Source organism: Leptopilina heterotoma, unplaced genomic scaffold (genome assembly GCF_015476425.1).
Source record: "Leptopilina heterotoma isolate Lh14 unplaced genomic scaffold, ASM1547642v1 Lhet_307, whole genome shotgun sequence".
NCBI lineage: Eukaryota > Metazoa > Arthropoda > Insecta > Hymenoptera > Figitidae > Leptopilina > Leptopilina heterotoma.
The window spans coordinates 12,138-33,015 of NW_025111010.1; the positions used below are offsets into that span (position 1 = coordinate 12,138).

General features: G+C 31.9%; 1 protein-coding gene across 1 annotated transcript; it reads left to right on the top strand.

Annotated features, from left to right (window-relative positions):
• The first annotated feature begins 2,210 nt into the window (after positions 1-2,210).
• On the top strand, positions 2,211-3,425 carry LOC122504613. The gene has a single exon (XM_043615795.1). It carries the CDS (start codon positions 2,211-2,213, stop codon positions 3,423-3,425), a length of 1,215 nt encoding a protein of 404 aa, XP_043471730.1.
• Positions 3,426-20,878: the final 17,453 nt, after the last annotated feature.

Consider the following 20,878-nt stretch of genomic DNA (forward strand, 5'->3'; position numbering starts at 1 on the left):
TACATCTACTCAACACACACAAAATTATTTTCTTTTCTATTTCATAATCATAAAAATTAAATCAAGTATGTTTATTTTTAATCGCATACATTATTAGGATATAGATCAATAAGTTGAACTAATAACAATTGTAAAACATTTTTACCGTATATCAAAAATCTTGATTTTTCAACTTGTGTTGTTTCTGCACCAAGTAATGTGCTTAATTTTCTTTTACTAATTACGTTAAATCTTTAACTTTATTTCATAAGCATTTTTTTAGATGAATATATTATGTGGCAAGCACGTAAAGCAGTACTTTTTAGGTGAGGATGTCTTTAGTGACGTAGGTGAGACAAAGGCGAAATGGAAGCGAGTCGGAGTCAAGCCGAAGTCGAGCCAAAGTTGCACAGACAGCGTGTATTAAAAGCATCCGAACATAGAAATTGCTACGTGCGAGCTGCATACGCTATTTTTTTGCCATTGATATAAAAAAGTGAACCTCTCAGTCTTAATCTTTCAATTATTCAATCTTTTAAGGGGAGGGGGTAGGGTCTAACGGCTGAAAAAAAGCATCTTTTTTGTGAATTTTTATTGAAGAAATGGTAAAAGTTTATATGTTAAATTTTTTTGCATATTATTAGTTAGTATTTGAAGAAGATTTTGTAAAATTTTTGTTTAAAAATATTAAGAATTATGCCGCTGACGGAGCATTTTCCAAAACGCTTTATGAAAAACATAATTTGCGGTGAACATCATAATTAATTAAAACATTAACGAAATTCAAAAACTAAAGTGAATTTGCTTAGAAGAATAATTTTGCCCGACCCAAACGTTTTCCTTTTTGAAAATTTTTGAATTTTGAATTTTTTGCGACTAAATAAAGCAAAAAACGCTATTTTCACTCAAAAAATCCGCCATTTTGTTGCTATATCTTGGAAAAAATAAATAAATAAACAAAAGAAAAACGTTGGGATCGGGTATTTTATGTGTTAAAAAAGTATGCCAAGTTTTATGAAGATTGGTGCAGTAGTTTTTGAGTTATGATGTTCACCGACTTTGAAAATGGTCGTTTTGAGAAAAACGCGATTAAAGTTTAGTATTCGCTGGACAAAATACAACTAATAAGTTGTGATTTATTTTATTCTATGCCGTTATATTTATTTACATTAATATTTTCAGTTTTAAACATGGAACCAATTAGAGGCAATCAACCTCCATATATTGATTCGGATGATGAAACAAGTCAAGATTCAGAAGATGAAAACCAAATGAATGATGTTGAAGATTTGCCTGACGATCCTGAGAAAGAAATAATAGGAAAATATCTTTTATATTTAAGGAGCTCTACTCGTGCAACCAATGATGATGTTATTAATATTTTAATCCAACTACAAGATATAGTTCAATGGTATGTTGATCGCAGCCTAAATGAAATTGAAACAAAACTTGAAGATCATAACATCCACTTAAGAGACTATATTAATATTGATGAAATAAGTGAAAGCATTAATTGCAGCCAAGGACTTGACTCTATTTACAAACAAGACAAGTATTTCCAGAAAAAATTCAATGTTGTACAGCCGAAAAGAATTGAATTGGGTGAAAGGTTTGCTTCTTACGGAACAGCTTCAGTGGACGGAAATCAACCAGTAAGGATAAAAAGGGATGAATTTATTCATATTCCAATCACTGAAACTCTTCCTAGATGGCTACAAAACGATTCTTATGCTAACGTTACAAATTTACCGAGAAGACGTGAGGATGGAATACTGGAAACGTACATGGATGGAAAGCATATTCAAGAACATCCTTACAGAAACCAGAGACCAAATTGCAAACTTTTGAAATTATACTACGATGAAGTTGATATGTGGGATGCAGTCGGTAGCAAATCATCATCTATTAATAAGCTGGGAATGTTTTACTGGGTAGATGAAGATATAAAATCTGAACATAAATCACAATTGAAATTTATAAATTTGGCTGGTATTGTATCGAATCCTCATTTAAAAACATATGGGATGAATTCAGTTTTGAATCACATTGTGAACGATATTAAGAAATTGGAAGAAGGTATTCAATTACCAAATGGTGACATGGTTTATGGAACTGTTTCAGTAATATTTGGTGACAACCTAGCTGTATATCAATTGTGTGGTTTTAGGGAATCATTTATTGCGCGCCACCCTTGCAGAACATGTTAAGCAACATTGACTGAAGTGAGAGATATGTGTAGAGAAAATCAGACACTGCTTCGTACGCAAGAAGAACATGATCGTCAAGTAGACCAAATTGAAAATGCTGTTGGGCGGAGAAAAGATGAATTAAGAACGGGGTACGGTATTAATAGAAAAACCGCCTTGACTTTAATAGAAGGATTTCATCCTTTACTGTCCACTCCACCAGACTTAGTTCACGATGATTGGTTGGGAATTTGTGTTCGAACCACCAAACTGTTTCTAAGAGAAATTTGTTTTACTTTACAATTAATTTCTCTTGACGATCTAAATGGTAGAATAACAGATTTTGATTACGGATACACAGAAAAATCTGAAAAACCATCACCAATCAGTCAAAAGCATGTAATAGATATGAATGAAGGATTTAAGCAGACAGCGGCACAGATGGCACAATTAGTTACAATGTTGCCATTAATCATTTCTGATAAAGTTCCTGAAGGATTGCTTGCGTTAGAGAATTATTTGAAAATGATTGAATATATTCTTATTTCACATGCCGATACAATTAATTCCTCGATATTAGACTATTTGAGTAGATGCATTTCAGGATATCTGGAAACATTTGAAGCAGCCTACAATGAACATCTCACTCCCAAACAGCATTTCTTATTACATAGAGTAGCTGCAATTTTAAGATATGGGCCTTTACAGAATTATAAAACGATGAGAGCAGAAGCTTTTCATCAAGTTTCTAAACGGATGGCTCAATGTCTACTCACGTATAAAAATCTACCACTGACATTAGCAAAAAAACACCAGTTGCGTGAAGCATTTATATTACAAGGAGATTTGGGAAGAGAAATGACTAAAGGTCCTTCAAAGTGGGTTCCTATCGATGCAATTATTTATCAAGATTTATTTCCTGATGTAAGACGTTTGCAAATTGCAAATTGGGTAATGATAAATGGAATTAAATATGTTCCGTTGAAATGCTTTTTAGCTACAGGGTACAGTGAAGAAAATCTACCTGAATTCGTAGTCTTGCATGCCATTGTTTGGAGAAACGAGAATCCTATTTTCGTTTGTCGAACAGTTACAACTGTTGAGCACAATATGATTTTAATGTCCTATGAAGTTAAAATTAATGAACAATATGTTTCTTTAACATATAATGATTTATTGACGCCAGATGTATTTCATGGACACCGTTGGATTAACAAACAATATATCATTATAAAAAAAGCGCTTGGAAATTTGCATTAAATTGCTGTAAGTAAAAGAAAAATACTTAGTTTACATTTATCTTTGTTGTAAATTTATAACATAATTTATTTTTCAGATTCTGCTCTTAATGAACGGCCGTAACTTTCTTCATTTATTGGCGTGGAAGAATTTGAACCAAAAAATTATTCAGAACCAACCCAGTAAAAAAAAACTAATTCAAACGGATTAAAATGAATTAAGATTTTTGCTAGAAAGCGGGATTCATTCAAGCTCTTTGTATATTCGATTGAATTCGATTCAATTTGCCTGAAATTGTGCAAACGAATTCGCATTCGTAAGAAATGACCAAGGCATGCATTGAATTCGTGCTGACGAATTGAAAAAAATTAAAGGCACTAAAACTTGTCCATTGAACTAGTATGAATAGAAGGTTTAGAAGTTCAATACAGTTTGACGAATTCAGGAAAATTGCAACATAGCTCCAATTCGTATTTGTCACAAAGCGTGATTCACTGAAACTCTTTGTGAATTCTTTTTAATTTATTTCAATTAGTTTTTGTTTACTGGGGATTAAAACTGAAAAGATCCTTATGAAATGTTTGAACAAGTAATACTAATTTTCGAATAAAGTTAAACACAATATTTCAATATCAATAACTGTAGTTTAACATTAGTATGAATGGGTTGGACTGTATTAGAACACAGCCCCACAAAAAAAAGTGTCGTGCGCGGCAGACCAGACTAGTCATTTCCTATGTATTTTGACGCGCTAAAGACGAATCCGAAGTCCGTTTTGCTCCATCACGTCAGGATTTTTTTCTAACCTCAAAAAATCTGTCGGATTTTGAGAGGTAGGCTATTTTTTCTTAAATTAATGGATTTACTTCAAACTTGGTAACTAGGGGTTTTTTGGGTCGCTGATAACAAATTTGAAGTTAGATTTTCAAAATTCAAAATGGCGGCTCCAATATGGCGGACGAATTTTTTAAAAGTTAATGGATTTACTTCAAACTTGGTAACTAGGGGTTTTTTGGGTCGCTGATGACGAATTTGAAGTTAGATTTTCAAAATTGAAAATGGCGGATCCAATATGGCGGACAAATTTTTTAAAAATTAATAGATTTGCTTCAAACTTGGTATCTAGGGGTTTTTTTTGGGTCGCTGATTACGAATTTGAAGTTAGATTTTCAAAATTTGAAATGTTGGCTCCAATATGGGGGACGAATTTTTTAACTATTGATGGATTTACTTCGAAGTTGGTATCTAGGGGTTTTTTGGGTCACTGATTACGAATCTATAGTCAGACTTTCACATTTTGAACCCCCTGCACGGAAAAAATGTCCGTGCACCGCTTGTCTCACTTCCCACAGGTCTCCTCAGAGGTGGGCAGGTTATTCTAAAATGTAACGCTACAAACTTGGTGGGGAGTTGTTCCAATTGACTTCCAGATTCCAAATTTTCAAATCGATAAATCGTACCTGCTCCTCTTTTCGAATTATCTCTTATACAGATAGTCGGAAACTTGAAAAATTTATTATCTTAATGTGGAAGCTTTGATTCAGAAGACTGCTGATTTTTCGTTGTTAAAAATTTTTTAGACAAAGATTTTATAGATAATTATGTTCATGATTTTAAGAAAAGTGGGGGTAGGGGACAGTGGGTCAAGACGGGGTACTTACGGTTTAAAGCGCAAAAAAACGAAAATTATCGAATATATATTTTATTATTTTATTTAATAACCATCTTTGGGAATCAGTCTTTAGTAATAAAGGCGTACAAAGGCCATCTGTTTCTTAAAAAATCATAAAATTAATAATGTAGAAAAAATTGCAAATCTTCCTATCTTGCCCCACCGGCGCGGTACTAAAAAAGCAACCTATTTCTGTCAACAAATTTTACAAGTATAGGTTGCATCTTTATCTTCGTCATCGACACCAGCACAACTGCACAAAGCCCATTGGCCACAGACAGAACAAGCAGCCCAGCCTTCATTTGAGTCTAAATAATAACCATTACAATTTATAGAGACAAGGTGTATTTTCCACTTTACCATCGCTAATTATTGATTTAACATAACAAGCTTTTTTCTTTTTGGTCACTCTTATTTTATTCAGTCTTGATTTAAGTAGTTTTCTTAACTTCCCTTATTTCTCTTTTCTTTTGCTTCATTTGTGTACCCCGTCTTGCCCCAATCTTCCCTACCCTATCTTGCCCGCACCTACGAAATTGAATAAAATGATTAATTACTACAATTTACGATTCAACAAAGGAAAAAACATGCTTCCCTTCTTCTGTAACCCTTGCCAGTTATAAAAAATTTTATATAGTTCATTAACTGTTATTATTAAATAATAGACACCTCCTAAAAAAGTGAAAAATTCCCAAGAAAATCGTTGAAAACAGTTTTTTTAGTAAAACAGATAAAAGATTTGTTCTCATGGCTTTTAGGTTTTGTAAACAAGAAACTATCGTCTCGGTGCAGTATTATGTAAAATATAATCGCGATTGGTTAATTCGTTTGTTAAATAAGGCCGGTACCCCGTATTACCCCACTCTCCCTTATAAGTCCCAAAAATCACTTTTAGTTTTTGTAAATACACCTGTTTTAAGAAATGATTGAATTGGTTTAAAATTTGTTACTCAGGGGTTTCGGGGTCGCTGATTACGAATATAATGTCAAAATAAAAAAATCTGTCGACAGATTCCTAATCCGCGACCCCGAAACCCCTCGAGTAACGAGTTTTAGGCAAATCAAATCGATTTTTAAAAGTCGATCGCCATATTATATCCAACATTTTGAGTTTTGAAAATCTGACGTCATATTCGTAATCAGCGATTCCGAAAACGCCCGAGTAACAAATTCTTAGAGAATCCAATCACTTTTTTAAAAACTACTAAAAAATGATTTTTGGGTATTTTACCCCCAATTTTTTTCAAAATCCTGACGTGATGGAAGGTTTTAGTTAAATGTTAATTTGGATTTAGCGCACCAAAAGCTACGGTAAATGACTTCTCGATCTCAGACAACGGAAATTTTTATTTTTTTGCAGGCTTCTGAAATTATATATATATTCATATATATATATATATAGCATTTTACCATGTGACAGACGTGTCCAAATTCAAAAAATCAAAAAGTTTATTGAAGAAGAGACAATTCGGAACCATAATTATCTATAAAATCTTTGTCTAAAAAATTTTTAGTAACGAAAAATCAGCAGTCTCCTGAATCAAAGCTTCCACATTAAGATAATAAATTTTTCAAGTTTCCGACTATCTGTACAAGAGATAATTCGAAAAGAGGATCAGGTACGATTTATCGGTTTGAAAATTTGGAATCTGGAAGTCATTTGGAACAACTCCCCATCAAGTTTGTAGCGTTACATTTTAGAATAACCTGCCCACCTCTGAGGAGACCTGTGTTCCAGTGCAGTTGATGCAGAGGTTGTCCGATGGAAGTGCGTTTGCTGTCTCTAAAAAGGGCCGTATATGATCCCTTTTCAAAGTGTAAGATTTGTACTGTAATTAAGGACCATTGGTGCACATATAGAGATAAACAGTGCACAGAAATTTTTTCCGTTTGGCTGCTCCGAAAGATTTTTTGGTAGAGTGTTGTGTAGCGGGAACTGTAATTTTTTTTTTGTAATGAACTACTCTCAAGAACTGACAGTTGGGTCTCATTGCATCATAGAGATCAATTCGGCAAATGCACAAAACTTTTTTCATTGAGGTAATAATGTGACAATAAGATGTAAAAGTTAAATAATAAATTTTTAAGCAACGAGATAAAAAGGAACTTTAATATCCTCTATCCTTCACTATCTTATTCCTTAAAAATACATTGTTTACCTTGTACGCTTTGCACTTTTATTGTGTTTCAGCACAATACTAATCCTGCTGCTTCGATAAATGTAGTAGGCGATGACAACTGCCCCGAAAGGGGATGTGTAGAATGATTCGCTTCCTGTTTATCGAAGTAACAAAGCCAGCGTAGGCGCGCTGCCCTGCAGGGGGACGTTAGGGTGTGAGGATGATGCCGTAGTATGTCCGACGACGAGTTGACTTTGTCCTCGTCAAAGTCGGAAAGCTCTCATACTTAGGCCTGGGGAGGTATGAGGGTTATCACCCCTAGGACGGCGGACTCACCTGCGATCGGGACAGGATCCCTAACGTGCAGGTTTTCACATAAATCATGGCTTCTCAAAATCAAAACAATAATAAAACTCCAAAGGCTTCAAAACTTAATTTTGCAGTAACAACGTCGGAACACTTATGCGACAGCAATGCAGATGCATTTTGTTACATATGTGGACAATTCGATGTCCCCAAAAATCGTAAATCAATAAATGAAAATATCAAACAGATCTACAAAGATTATTTTGATCTTGAGATAACCAATCAGGATAAAAATTTTGTTCCACACAAAATTTGTAGTTCCTGTTACACAATGTTAACTCGTTGGAATCATAAAAAAGAGGATAAACTAAAGTTTATAAAGCCAACTTTGTGGGAAAAACCATTAAATCAAAAAGATTGTTATTTTTGCAACACCAATGTGCAAGGATATAATAACAAAAATAAAAAGAACATATTGTATGCTAATGTCCCCACTGTAAAAAAAACCAGAAATTTCATGCAATCCACCTTCTTCTCCCAAAACCTTGGAAATTGACAGTTCAACTAAAGATGTTCTAGATTTTGAAAATAAAGACATGAGAACCGATGATGAGGACGACTATTACCTTCCGTATGATGAACAGGAGATAAAGATTCGACAAACGTTTAACCAAGAAGAACTTAGCAATCTCATTAGAGATTTAAAATTGCCGAAGGATTGTGCAGAACACCTAGAATCAGTGTTGAAGAAGAAAAACTTGTTATCAAAAGGCACAACAGCTAGCTTTTATCGAGACAGAGAAAAAGAATTCCGACAATATTTTACAAAAGATGAAAATCCGTCGTTGGTATATTGCTCAGATGTTGTCGGACTCATGAATAAATTAAAAACAAATATATACAAAGATGAAAATTGGAGACTATTTATTGACTCTTCGAAAAGAAGTTTAAAAGTAGTACTACTACATAATACTAATATTTATGCTCCAATTCCAATAGCGCATTCAACGGAAATGAAAGAAAACTATGAATATATGAAACTAGTTTTGGATAAAATTAGATACCGAGAACACAACTGGCAAATTTGTGGAGATTTTAAGATTTTAAGCATACTACTTGGACAACAATCAGGTTTTACAAAAACAACATGTTTCCTGTGTTTGTGAGACAGTAGAGATCGAGCAAATCACTACATTAAAAAACAATGGCCAAAAAGAAATTCTTTCGAACCAGGTTCAAAAAATATAATAGAAAATCCCCTAATCGACCCTTCAAAGATGATAATTCCATCCTTACACACGAAACTAGGAGGAATGAAACAATTTGTCAAAGCCTTAGATAAAGAAGGAAACTGTTTTAAATACCTGGAACAAAAGTTTCTAGAAAAATCTGATGCGAAACTAAAAGAAGGGGTTTTTGACGGACCACAAATTCGCAAATTGTTAAAATGTGAGCAATTTATCACTAAGATGAATAAAAAGGAGAAAGCCGCATGGCTTAGTTTCAAAGCAGTTGTCGAAAATTTTCTGGGTAATCACAAGAGTGAAAATTGGGAGCAAATAGTTAGTGATATGATTAAAAATTTTGGTAAGTTAGGATGCTTAATGAGCATAAAGATGCATTACTTAGACTCGCATCGGGATTGATTCCCTGAAAATTTGGGAGATTACAATGAAGAACAAGGAGAACGATTCCTTCAAGATCTTAAAGAATTTGAGCGTCGTTATCAAGGAAGATGGGATGTAAATATGATGTTCGACTACTGTTGGATGCTGAAAAGGGATATTGTACCTGGAGGCACCAATTTGAAACGAAAACCATTACACAGATCCTTTGAGGACAAAAGAGTGCGCTACCATAAAAGGACGTGAATACCTTACTTATGTATATAAGAATTTCCATTTCGAGTTTTGAAAATCTAACTTCAGATTCGTAATCAGCGACCCAAAAAACCCCTAGTTACCAAGTTTGAAGTAAATCCATTAACTTTTAAAAAATTCGTCCGCCATATTGGATCCGCCATTTTGAATTTTGAAAATCTAACTTCAAATTCGTCATCAGCGACCAAAAAAACCCCTAGTTACCAAGTTTGAAGTAAATCCATTAATTTAAGAAAAAATAGCCCACCTCTCAAAATCCGACAGATTTTTTGAGGTTAGAAAAAAATCCTGACGTGATGGAGCAAAACGGACTTTGGATTCGTGTTCAGCGCGTCAAAATACATAGGAAATGACTAGTCTGGTCTGCCGCGCACGACACTTTTTTTTGTGAGGCTGTGTTACGAATCTGACATTAGTTTTTTAGGGTATTTAACGAAATTTGATTTCACCAAAAATTATCATACTGATGTCAGATTAACAAGTTTCAAACAAATACAATAAATTTTTAAAAATTTCCACCATATTGAACCAGATATTTTGAATTATAAAAAACTAATTTCAGATTCGTAACACAGGTCAACAAAAAAAGACTTACTTTTTTTTTATGAGATAGCGGAATGGTTTCCTATGTATTTTTGGACGCTGAACACGATCCCGACTTCCAAATTTGCCCATCACGTCAGGATTTTGAGAAAAGTGGGGGTAAAGACCCCAAAAACGCTTTTTTGAGGATTTCCAACATTTCTTTTCTCTTTAACCTGACGTGCTAGAGACTTCCACAAGGTCTTAAATTAAAGCTTGTAATGTGCACTACAATACCAATATCCATAAAATAAAAAAAATTAAATTTTTTTTCAAAAAATGGGGTTGAAGACACCAAAAATTTGTGTTTTTGGATTGCTTTAATAGACTTCTTGCAATCGCTTGGATTCGCTTGAAAATGGGTACTTGGGGTTTTTGGGGTCGCTGATTACGAATCCAATATTTGTTTGCAAAAATTTAAAACGGCGAAACCAAGATGGCAGATGTAAGAATTAAGAATTGCTTGGATTCGCTTGAAAATTGTTATTTCAGGGTTTTTGGGGTCGCTGATTACGAATCCGCCATTTTTAATTTTTGCAAACTAATATCGGATTCGTAATCAGCGACCCCAAAAACCCCAAGTAACCATTTTCATGCGAATCCAAGCAATTGCAAAAAGTCTATTAAAGCAATCCAAAAACACAAATTTTTGGTGTCTTCAATCCCATTTTTTGAAAAAAATTTTAATTTTTTTTTATTTTATGGATATTGGTCTTTTAGTGCACATTACAAGCTTTAATTTAAGACCTTGTGGAAGTCTCTAGCACGTCAGGTTAAAGAGAAAATAAATGTTGAAATTCCTCAAAAAAGCGTTTTTGGGGTCTTTACCCCCACTTTTCTCAAAATCCTGACGTGATGGGCAATTTTGGAAGTCGGGATCGTGTTCAGCGTCCAAAAATACATAGGAAACCATTCCGCTATCTCATAAAAAAAAAGTAAGTCTTTTTTTGTTGACCTGTGTAATTTTTCATTACATGTTTCTTAAAGGGGAGTAATTCAGCAACAAATTATTACACAAAAAAAATCTTATAAGGGGACGCATGATTATTCCCCAAATGGCATTTTTCCGAAATGTCATTTTACCGAACTGCACTTTTGCGAATAGTCATTTTTGCGAAAAGCCAATTTTGCGAAATGTCACTTTTGCGAATTGTCATTTTTTCGAAAAGCTATTTTCGAAAAAATGACAATTCGCAAAAATGACAATTCGTAAAAATGGCGATTAGCAAAAGTGACAATTCGTAAAAATGACTTTCACAAAAATGGCTTTTCGCAAAAATGACAATTCATAAAAATTTCTTTTCGTAAAATTGACAATTCGTAAAAATGTCGATTCGCAAAAATAACTTTTCGAAAAAATGACAATTCACAAAAGTGACATTTCGCAAAATTGGATTTTCGCAAAAATGACTATTCGCAAAAGTGCATTTCGGTAAAATGACATTTCGAAAAAATGACATTTGGGGAATAATCATGCGTCCCCCACGATGACGTTGAACACACGTGTTGACGAAAAATCTTTTAATTTGTAATTATTAAATTAATTAATAGAAAATTATTTATAAATTACTAATTGTTTTGTAAAATTTATTCAAATTTCCTCTTTAATGTCGGTATTTTATAATATTATTCGGAATTATAACATTGTCGTATAAATTAATTTCCTTAGTCAATTAAAACTGAGGTTATGTTTGTCTCTTGGGAATTACTGTGATATTATAATCAATCAAATTTTTTATCAGAAAAATATTTACATACATTAATTATGCATTCAATTTTCGAATGTATTTTTTCTAATTTTTAGGTATATATAATTTTCCCATTTTTATATATACACATTTATACATATTTTTTATTTGTTGAAAATTACTATTTTTTGAAGAATAAATTTTATTTAATTGAAAATTGATAATTTTTTAAAAATATAAAGACCAGTGAAATTTTGTAAAATTATCTTACCTGTTACGTCAAAACTGAAACCTTCTTAAATATACCTAACATTCCTCGTTTTAAATTAGTTTCAGAAATTGAATCTAATTTGAGATGAGGATAAGTCAATGAGCCTTTTAAATGTTGTGAGAAAATATTTATTTAAAACCAACCAAGAAAGAAAAGAATTGACAATAGTACAGAAACACAATGAGTATAAAAATCTTACTTTTGGAATAACGATTATTGCAGGTGTTGAAAACTGGTGATTGTTATCTCGATTTCCGATCTGAAGTGGTTATAAGAAGTAGACACAAAGGAGGCTGTGGTTGGTGTCCTTAATGGTTGTATATTAGCCTTGTTGTTTACACTAATGGGATTTAGTGTATTGTATTCTTGGGGATTTTACTCTTCTTCCAGACTGTCGCCTCCAAAGCAAATCTCGATGTTTAGAAATTAGAAATACTGTTCAATATTTGATTTTGAAACGTGAAAACAATTTAATTTTTCTTGGGTTATCACTTATTGCTCGTAGTTAAATGAGTGAATTTATTAATTGTTGTACCGAACTTGGTCTCATAAATATACTTGGGGATGTAGTTTAGTTATCTTCTAAACTGTATACTGGGATTGCACTTAAGTTGACTTCGATGTGTTATGGTTGATGTTCAGAAAAATACTCTCTTTCAAAGATGTTATTAGGTTGATTTCCAAAAAAATACTCTCTGCTCTATCGAAGATGCTACCCCTTTTTATATCAAATTTCTAATGCGAGGTGGTTCACGAATATTATACGTGCCGAAATGCTACACGTGCAGGTAGGTGCAGCGATACGTCACCGGATGTGGTCTAGTTTGCAGAAGGTTGTCAAATTGATGCGTAATCGTTATTCCTTTTACATTATTTAAAATATAACTTCTCTTTCTTGGATTTGTTATAACTTATTAATTTGTTGGAAATACATAGAAAATATATAATAACAAATATCATATTTATAGAAAATGTACTAAATACAATGTAATAATATATGACATACACATACACACGTGAATATTATAGAAAATACATAGTTCAATCAAGAATATTAACCACTTCAGCGGCATGGCGTTCCAATTGGCGTCGCGTGAGTAGGTGACAGAAGCGGCAAAAAATGCGAAAATGGCGTTCCAATTTAAACTTGATTTCTAAACTCTGTAAACAAATTAAGTTTACCAAACCAAATGTTTTTTATTATTTGAGATTATGAATCTTAAATTGATTTTCAAAAATTCAAATAGGCGGATCCAATATTGTGAACTATTTTATGTGACTATTGGAACGCCATTCGTAAAAAGTGTTAAAAATTGGCTACATTAAAACCTTTATAAAACCATTTAACACCTCCAAAAAATAATTTTTTTTGGTCTATTCATCTTCATTTATCTTAAATAATAAGAATATTTAATTTTGGCAAGTTTAACTTGACTACAGACTTTTGAAATCGAGTTCAAGTAGGAACGCCATTTTCGCATTTTGTGCCGCTTCTGCCACTTACTCATGGAACGCCAATTGGAACGCCATGCCGCCGAAGTGGTTTAAGAAAATACGTAGTTGACTCAAGAATATTAAATAAGAAGTTACGGACGTAACATACCTTATGCAAAATGATCAGATAATGACCTTGAATTTATAATTAATACAAAAATTAATGGAATTTGTTTTATTAAATTATAATATTAAATTAGATCTTTAACAAAATATAATTTTTTAATATACATATTATAAAACAATTTTTTTTGTATCGGAATGATTTTCCGTGGATGATACTTCACATGAATGAATAGGTAAAGTATTTGGTGTGAAATAGTTAAGTTGTCAATTCACGGAAAAAGCAATTTACAGAAAGAAAAGACGATCAGCATTTTGGGGCCAAGAGTTGCGATTTCAATAGAAGGGAAATTGTACAATTAAGATATAGAATAAACCCTGTAGATGTCTCTGACAAATTATTTGAGCATTACACGGGTTGCAGAATTTAATTAGTAATAAATAATTATAATACTTATAATAATTATAATAATAATTATTATAATAAATATATTATAATAAATGTGATAAATAATTATAATAATAATTATTATAATAAATATATTACAATAATTGTGATAAATAATTATAGTAATTATAATTATAATAATTGCAATAAATAATTATAATAATAATTAATACAATAAATATATTATAACAATTCTAATAAATAATTATAATAATAATTATTATAATAAATATATTATAATAAATGTGATAAATAATTATAATAATTATAATTATAATAATTGCAATAAATAATTATAGTAATTATAATTATAATAATTGCAATAAATAATTATAATAATAATTAATATAATAAATATATTATAACAATTCTAATAAATATATTATAATAAATGTGATAAATAATTATAATAATAATTACTATAATAAATATATTACAATAATTGTGATAAATAATTATAATAATTGCAATAAATAATAATAATTATTATAATAAACACATTTTAATAATTGAGATAAATAATTATAATCAAAATTATTATAATAAATATATTACAATAATTGTAATAATAATAATTATAATAATTGTTACGGCCGAACTCCGTAACTTTTTATATCATAAATAATTATTTACAATACTTAAAAAACCGAATTATAAACAACGAATTATACACAACAACAGATTTTGTTAACAAGCTTCAAAACATTTACACGAAAAACAACCCTTTGTAATTTCACAAAAGGGACACTCTTCACTTTGGTAATTTTAATCCAAGGTATCCCAAATTTGACAAAAATTCCAATTCTACATAAAGATTGAATTTAATGTTTTTTTGAGTTTGACAATTTTTAAAGTAAAAAAAAACTTAAGAATATAATACAATACTTCTCAATAAATTCCTTTCTTTCACAAACAGCTTATTTACTATTTTGAGAAATGGATAGAAATTATCAAAGGCAAGCAAATAGTTCAATATAAGGAGTGGTGCATCCAAGTCACCGAACTCGGATCACGCCACTGCCTAAATCTGCAAGGTTGCAGAAATCGGCTTAGCAACAGCCACGTTAACTATGAATTCTCCCACTAAATTGTCTTTCAATAAAAGTGATCGACATAGGGAAATCTGGGCAGTTTAGTCCAGGCCGTTGTAGCCTGTAGTTGTAGCCGGCATTTTTGGGCCAGGCAAACCTAAGTCCGGCAATTGGCCGTGTTGTATAAAAGGATCTCAGAAGTTCAAAGAAATTAATAAGAAGTTTGTTAAGAAAAGTGAATTTAATTGAGAAAAATATAAATAAATAGAAGTAAAAAAGGTTGAATTGGAAAATATATAATTGAAATATAAAGAATAAAATAAAGTCATATAATTAAAAAGGATAAAAGAAATAAAAGAAAATATTGAAAATAAAATAAATGAAATTGAATATAAAAAAATATAAAGAATAAACATAAAGGAATTTGTGAAAGGAATATAAAAGAATTAAAGTGATCAAAGTAAAGTAAAAGACTCTTATATCAAAAAGGAAAATAAAGTAAAGCTATAAAAATAAATAATATTAATTTCAAATATATATTAGAAGACATCCTTTATTTACGAGGTTCAGATCTTAAACTTTGTGCAACTTAAAAAGAATATTAAAGTTCACAGCGAAATATCAATCTAGTGAACCTAGATTTGGTATTTCCTGAATTTTTCGGAAGAACATCGTGAAGCGGATATAAAGACAAGACACATTCATTGGATTCGTATTACCAAGGAAGAATCACCCAGTAGTGAGTAAAGATCTTACGTGTCACAACATACACTTATACTTCATTCACATAGACACACTTACTCGTCTTACACATAAAATTAGATTTATCTGTAATAGGCACTTTGGGCAAAATATATACATTTAATTGTTATTATCTTAATTTTGTGTTTCAATTCAAACATCCTAATAATTTTTCTATCTTCTCATTTTATTCAAGAGTAGGGTTCTCAACCTCTTAGTTGAATCAATAACTAAGTTGAGGGGGAATCCACTACCTTTACAATTTCTTTTGTCCGAAGGACACGTAAGTTAAAGTTTTAAAAATTAAAATTAAATTTCTAAATCCTACTTTAACAAACTGGTGGCAGCGGTGGGATTCTTTCTCTTTATTCTTGGGAAATAGAAGATATTAAAAATCCAAAAAATATTAATAACTAAAAAAAAAAAAAAATTAAAAAAAAAAAAAATATATATATATTTTGATTATACACACAGGGTTACACTATACACATTAACACAAAAGGTTAATATATTTTATGAGATATAAATATTTATATATGTTCATATGCATTGAAAATTCTATTTTATAAAATTGTCTATCTGTTTCTTCACAGGAGAAAAATATATCAAATTTGAAAAGTGCGGTAAAAGAGATTTTTTTGTTCACTAAAGTTGAACACAGGGAACAGTAACTACCCTTGCGACGGCAAGCTCTGGTTTCTTTAACAAACCGCGCCCAATTCCTTGACTTAACCTTGCCGGAAGTGTGTAGCCACTTGGGCAAGTGAGAGGATTAATTTTAAAATCTTTGTTTAAATCACCAAAATTAATATTCCATATTAGATTACGGGTACTAAAATATAAATTTTAATAAACTTATTTTTTAAAACTAATCATTTAGGTTAGAACGCAGGTATAATTGAATGGGAAACTAAAATTGATAAGCTTAATAATTCAGGAGCTAAGAAAAACCCCACTAGAATGAGGTTAATACAAAAAATTTTTCGATAAAAATTAAGCAGGTTTAGTAAAAAGAGTTTTATTCTCCGAGAATAATTTAGTCACAAAAAAAAAATAATCATGAAAATTTAAAAAAAAGGATATAGGAAGTTACAAAACTATAACTGAATCATTAGAAATGCGTCTCTTGCAAAAAATAAAATTCGCGAGAATAAGGTAGTGTAGCGAAGTTAATGAATTCGAATATAAGATTAAAATAGAAATGAGATCAGATTACGTTAAAGAGCAAGGTCGATAAAAATTATTAAAGAACAAATTTAAAGGATACTTTAAAGAGAAAAAGGAAATAATTCAGGTATTACAAAAGAGTTTAAGCTTATTTTGTTTTTTTGTCTTTGTGTACCTAGTTTCGGTTGTTTAAAAAAATTTTTATTAATAATAAATAAACTTATTAAGCTATTTTAACATAGAGAGAAAATTGTAACATTATCCTTCTTTTTATATAATCAGCAGTTCAAAAAATTAATGGTAATTTAGATGAAAATTAAAGAAATTACATATTTTTTTTTTAAATGTCTGCAGAATTTAACGAATTTGTACAAGCAACTATTCCTATTAGAATTTTAAAAAATATAATTAGTGAAGACTTTGTTGAGGGACAAACACAAGTAATAGTAACTACAGAGACAAAAAGTAATTTCATTTCAGCAGAAATATTAAACGTAGAATATTGGCCTTGCGACGTAGAAGTAGGAACGGTACTTGGGGAACAAGTTAGAATTTTTGGTGGTGTATTAATAGAAATAGAAGAACAAGAAGTATATTTTCAAGTTATAGAGCCAGTGTTGCCAAGTTTACAAAATATTAATTTAGCAGTGATAGGTTGGAAAACAGCAGGAGGAAGTGGCTGGATTTCTCACCCTTTATTAGACTATTATTTCGGGGGTTTTTCATATAACCAGTAGTCAGTAAAAATCAACAATTAAAAAAGAGCTCTATCCAAAAAAAAGGGAAACCAAAATGGACGGACAAAACACACCTCCTCCAGGAGACCAAGAAAGAAGAGTGGAAAATGCAGGACCAGGAGAAGAAGCAGGGGGCGGAGAAAATTTAAACGCGACAACATTAGCCGAAATGTTTAGAAATAGAACTGATTTAGGTTTTACGGCAAATCCGGTAAATCTAAGAGAAATGGCAGTAGAGAATCAGGGGCAAGGACAAATCCTCGTGCAACAAGCCCTAGCACACTCGTTAACAGTGCAACAGGCAGTAAATAATGTTCCTTATTTTGATGGAGAAAATATGAGTGTACAAGATTTCATACAAAATGTAGTATATGCTAGTTCCTCGTTAACACCGATCTGTCAACCTACTTTCATAGCGGGAGTATTAGGAAAATTACACGGAAGCGCAAGGAAATGTACCCTAAATAAACAGTTTCCGAGAATAACTGACTTAATGGACCTATTAATAGAAAGATTCGCCCCCGGATTACCTTTCCAACATTATTTTGTAGAAATTACCAAATTACGTATGCATAGGGAAGAAGATATTCATAAATTACATGATAGACTACAAGGATATTTGAGTGGCGCAAGAGGAGCAGCACAAAATAAATATCCTGCAGTAGCCAATGCAACAATGGTTATAGTAGAAGATGTAGCTCGACAACAATTCGTTAGGGCACTGCCAGAAGAAATTTCAAATATTATAGAAGCTCGACGCCCTGCTAGCTTAGAACAAGCTTTTCTTTTTGCAAAACAGACTCAAGAAGAAAGAGGGGTAAATAATCGACAAGGATACACCTCGTATACGGCTAGACATAATCATAGCAATGGATTCGAGCAACCAAGAAGTAATACATGGGGACAAAGAAACACAAGAAGTAGGGAGTTATTTGACGGTAGGAATTATGGTCAAAACGGATATAGGAGTAATACATACCAAGGAGGTCAATCAAACACAAGGAATTATACTCAAGGAAATTGGAGAGGACAGAACTTTGGAAATTACAGAAACTATGGAAACAATCAGTATAACCAAGGTGGGAATAGTTCATTACAAACAAACAACAGAACCGAAAATTTAAACTGGCAACAAGTTCGTCAGACGGACGCGCCGATGAACTCTCAAAACCAATTGCGTCCCGGAGTATTACCTTACCAGAACCATGCAAATTATACAAAGTAGAAAAGCTAATGATAGAATCACCAGTAACGGAAATAGAAGGAGAACATCTGTTCAATGGCAAAGCAAATTTTTTTATAGATACAGGGGCCGACATAAATGTAATAAAAGAAACAGCTTTAAAGGGCAGTGCACCAGTTTCTACCGCTGATATATCTCACATCACTGGTATTACGACAGATAGAGTCTACACTTTAGGGACATTAGAAATTGAAATATATAATAAAAAACACCTTTTCCATGTAGTAGAAGAAGCCTTTCCAATCGAATCCCAAGGCATTTTAGGAAGACCCTTTTTAAGAGCAGAACGATCAAGGATAGATTTTTTTTATAATAGTGTGGTAACAGAGTCAAGACCTACTGAACCTATTCCATTTATCGACCAAGAATCTACACAAGCAAATTTGGATCTGGCAGAGGAAGTGAAACCTGTACCAAGGATTACTTATCCTGAACCTAGTCAACAAATCCCCAAAATAAAAAGGGAAATAAAAATACAACCTAAGGTTCTGCGTATTAAAGCTAGAAGTAGACAAGTGGTAGAAATTCCAGTACTAAAAACGGATTTGAAAGAAGGATATTTACCAAAAATAGAAACTCGAAAAGGGATATTTCTAGGAGAAGCGCTTGTAACTCAAAAACAAGGAAAATGTAAAATAATGGCAATAAATACTACAGAGAGAGACATTACAGTTTCAATTTCCCCACAAGAACTGCTACCCTTCGAAATAGCAGAAGATGAAAAAATAAAAAATATACAGAGTGAGAAATTAGCAGAAAATCGAACAAAAACAATTTTAGAAACATTAAAATTAGATTATTTAAATCCAGAAGAAAATAATTATGTTAAAAAATGGGTAAAAATGGGGCAAGACAGATTTTACTTGCCAGGTGACAAATTGCCAGTCACACCACTAGTAAAACATTACATTCCTACATCCGACGAAAATCCGGTAAAATGCAAGCAGTACAGACAACCGCCCGAATACGAAGAAGCAGGAAAGAAATTGATTGATAAAATGGACGAAAACGATTTAATAAAACATTCTAAATCTAATTACAATTCACCAGTGTTAATTGTACCTAAAAAGGGTGATGCAGATGGAAATAAAAAATGGCGGCTGGTAATAGATTTTCGAGCCCTTAATGAAAAAATGGTGGGGGAAAGCTACCCCATACCTTTAATAAATCATATTTTGGAAAGATTAGGAGGGGCGCAATATTTTTCCGTTTTTATCTAGCGATGGGTTATCACCAAATAGGGACAGCCGAAGAGGATCAACATAAAACAGCCTTTTCTTGCGGTCGAGGACACTATTAATATAAAAGGATGCCAATGGGAATTAAAAATGCAGCGTCTACATTCCAAAGGCTCATGGATAATGTCCTGTCAGGATTACAAGGAGCAGAGTTATTTGTTTACTTAGACGATATCATTGTGTTTTCGAATACATTAGAAGAACACGACAAAACAATATCTCGATTGTTTGAGCGATTAAGAAAAGCAAAGTTAGCATTACAACCTGAAAAATGCGAATTTTTACGAAAAGAAGTGGCTTACCTAGGACACATTGTGGGTGCAGAAGGAATCAGAGCAGATCCAAAGAAAATAGAAGCAATTAAAGATTTCCCCACTCCACAAAAACCCAAGGCAGTAAAAGGTTTCCTAGGCATAACAGGTTATTACAGAAGATTTATAAAGGACTACGCGAAAATAGCAAAACCTTTATATAGTTTATTGAAAAAGGATAAAATATTTAAGTGGGACACAGAAGAAAAACAAAGTTTCAAAAAACTTAAGAAAGCTTTGTGTAAAAATCCGATTTTATTACACCCAGATTTTAAAAAGATATTTAGAGTGACTACTGATGCATCTGAGCACGCTGTCAGTGCAGTACTCACACAAGAAAAGGACGGAATCGACTTGCCCGTAGCCTATTTTTCAAAAACTCTGATTGGAGCAGAAGAAAATTACGATACGACAGAAAAAGAATGTCTAGCAGTAATACAAGCTTTACAACATTTTAGACCCTTTTTATATGGTACTAAATT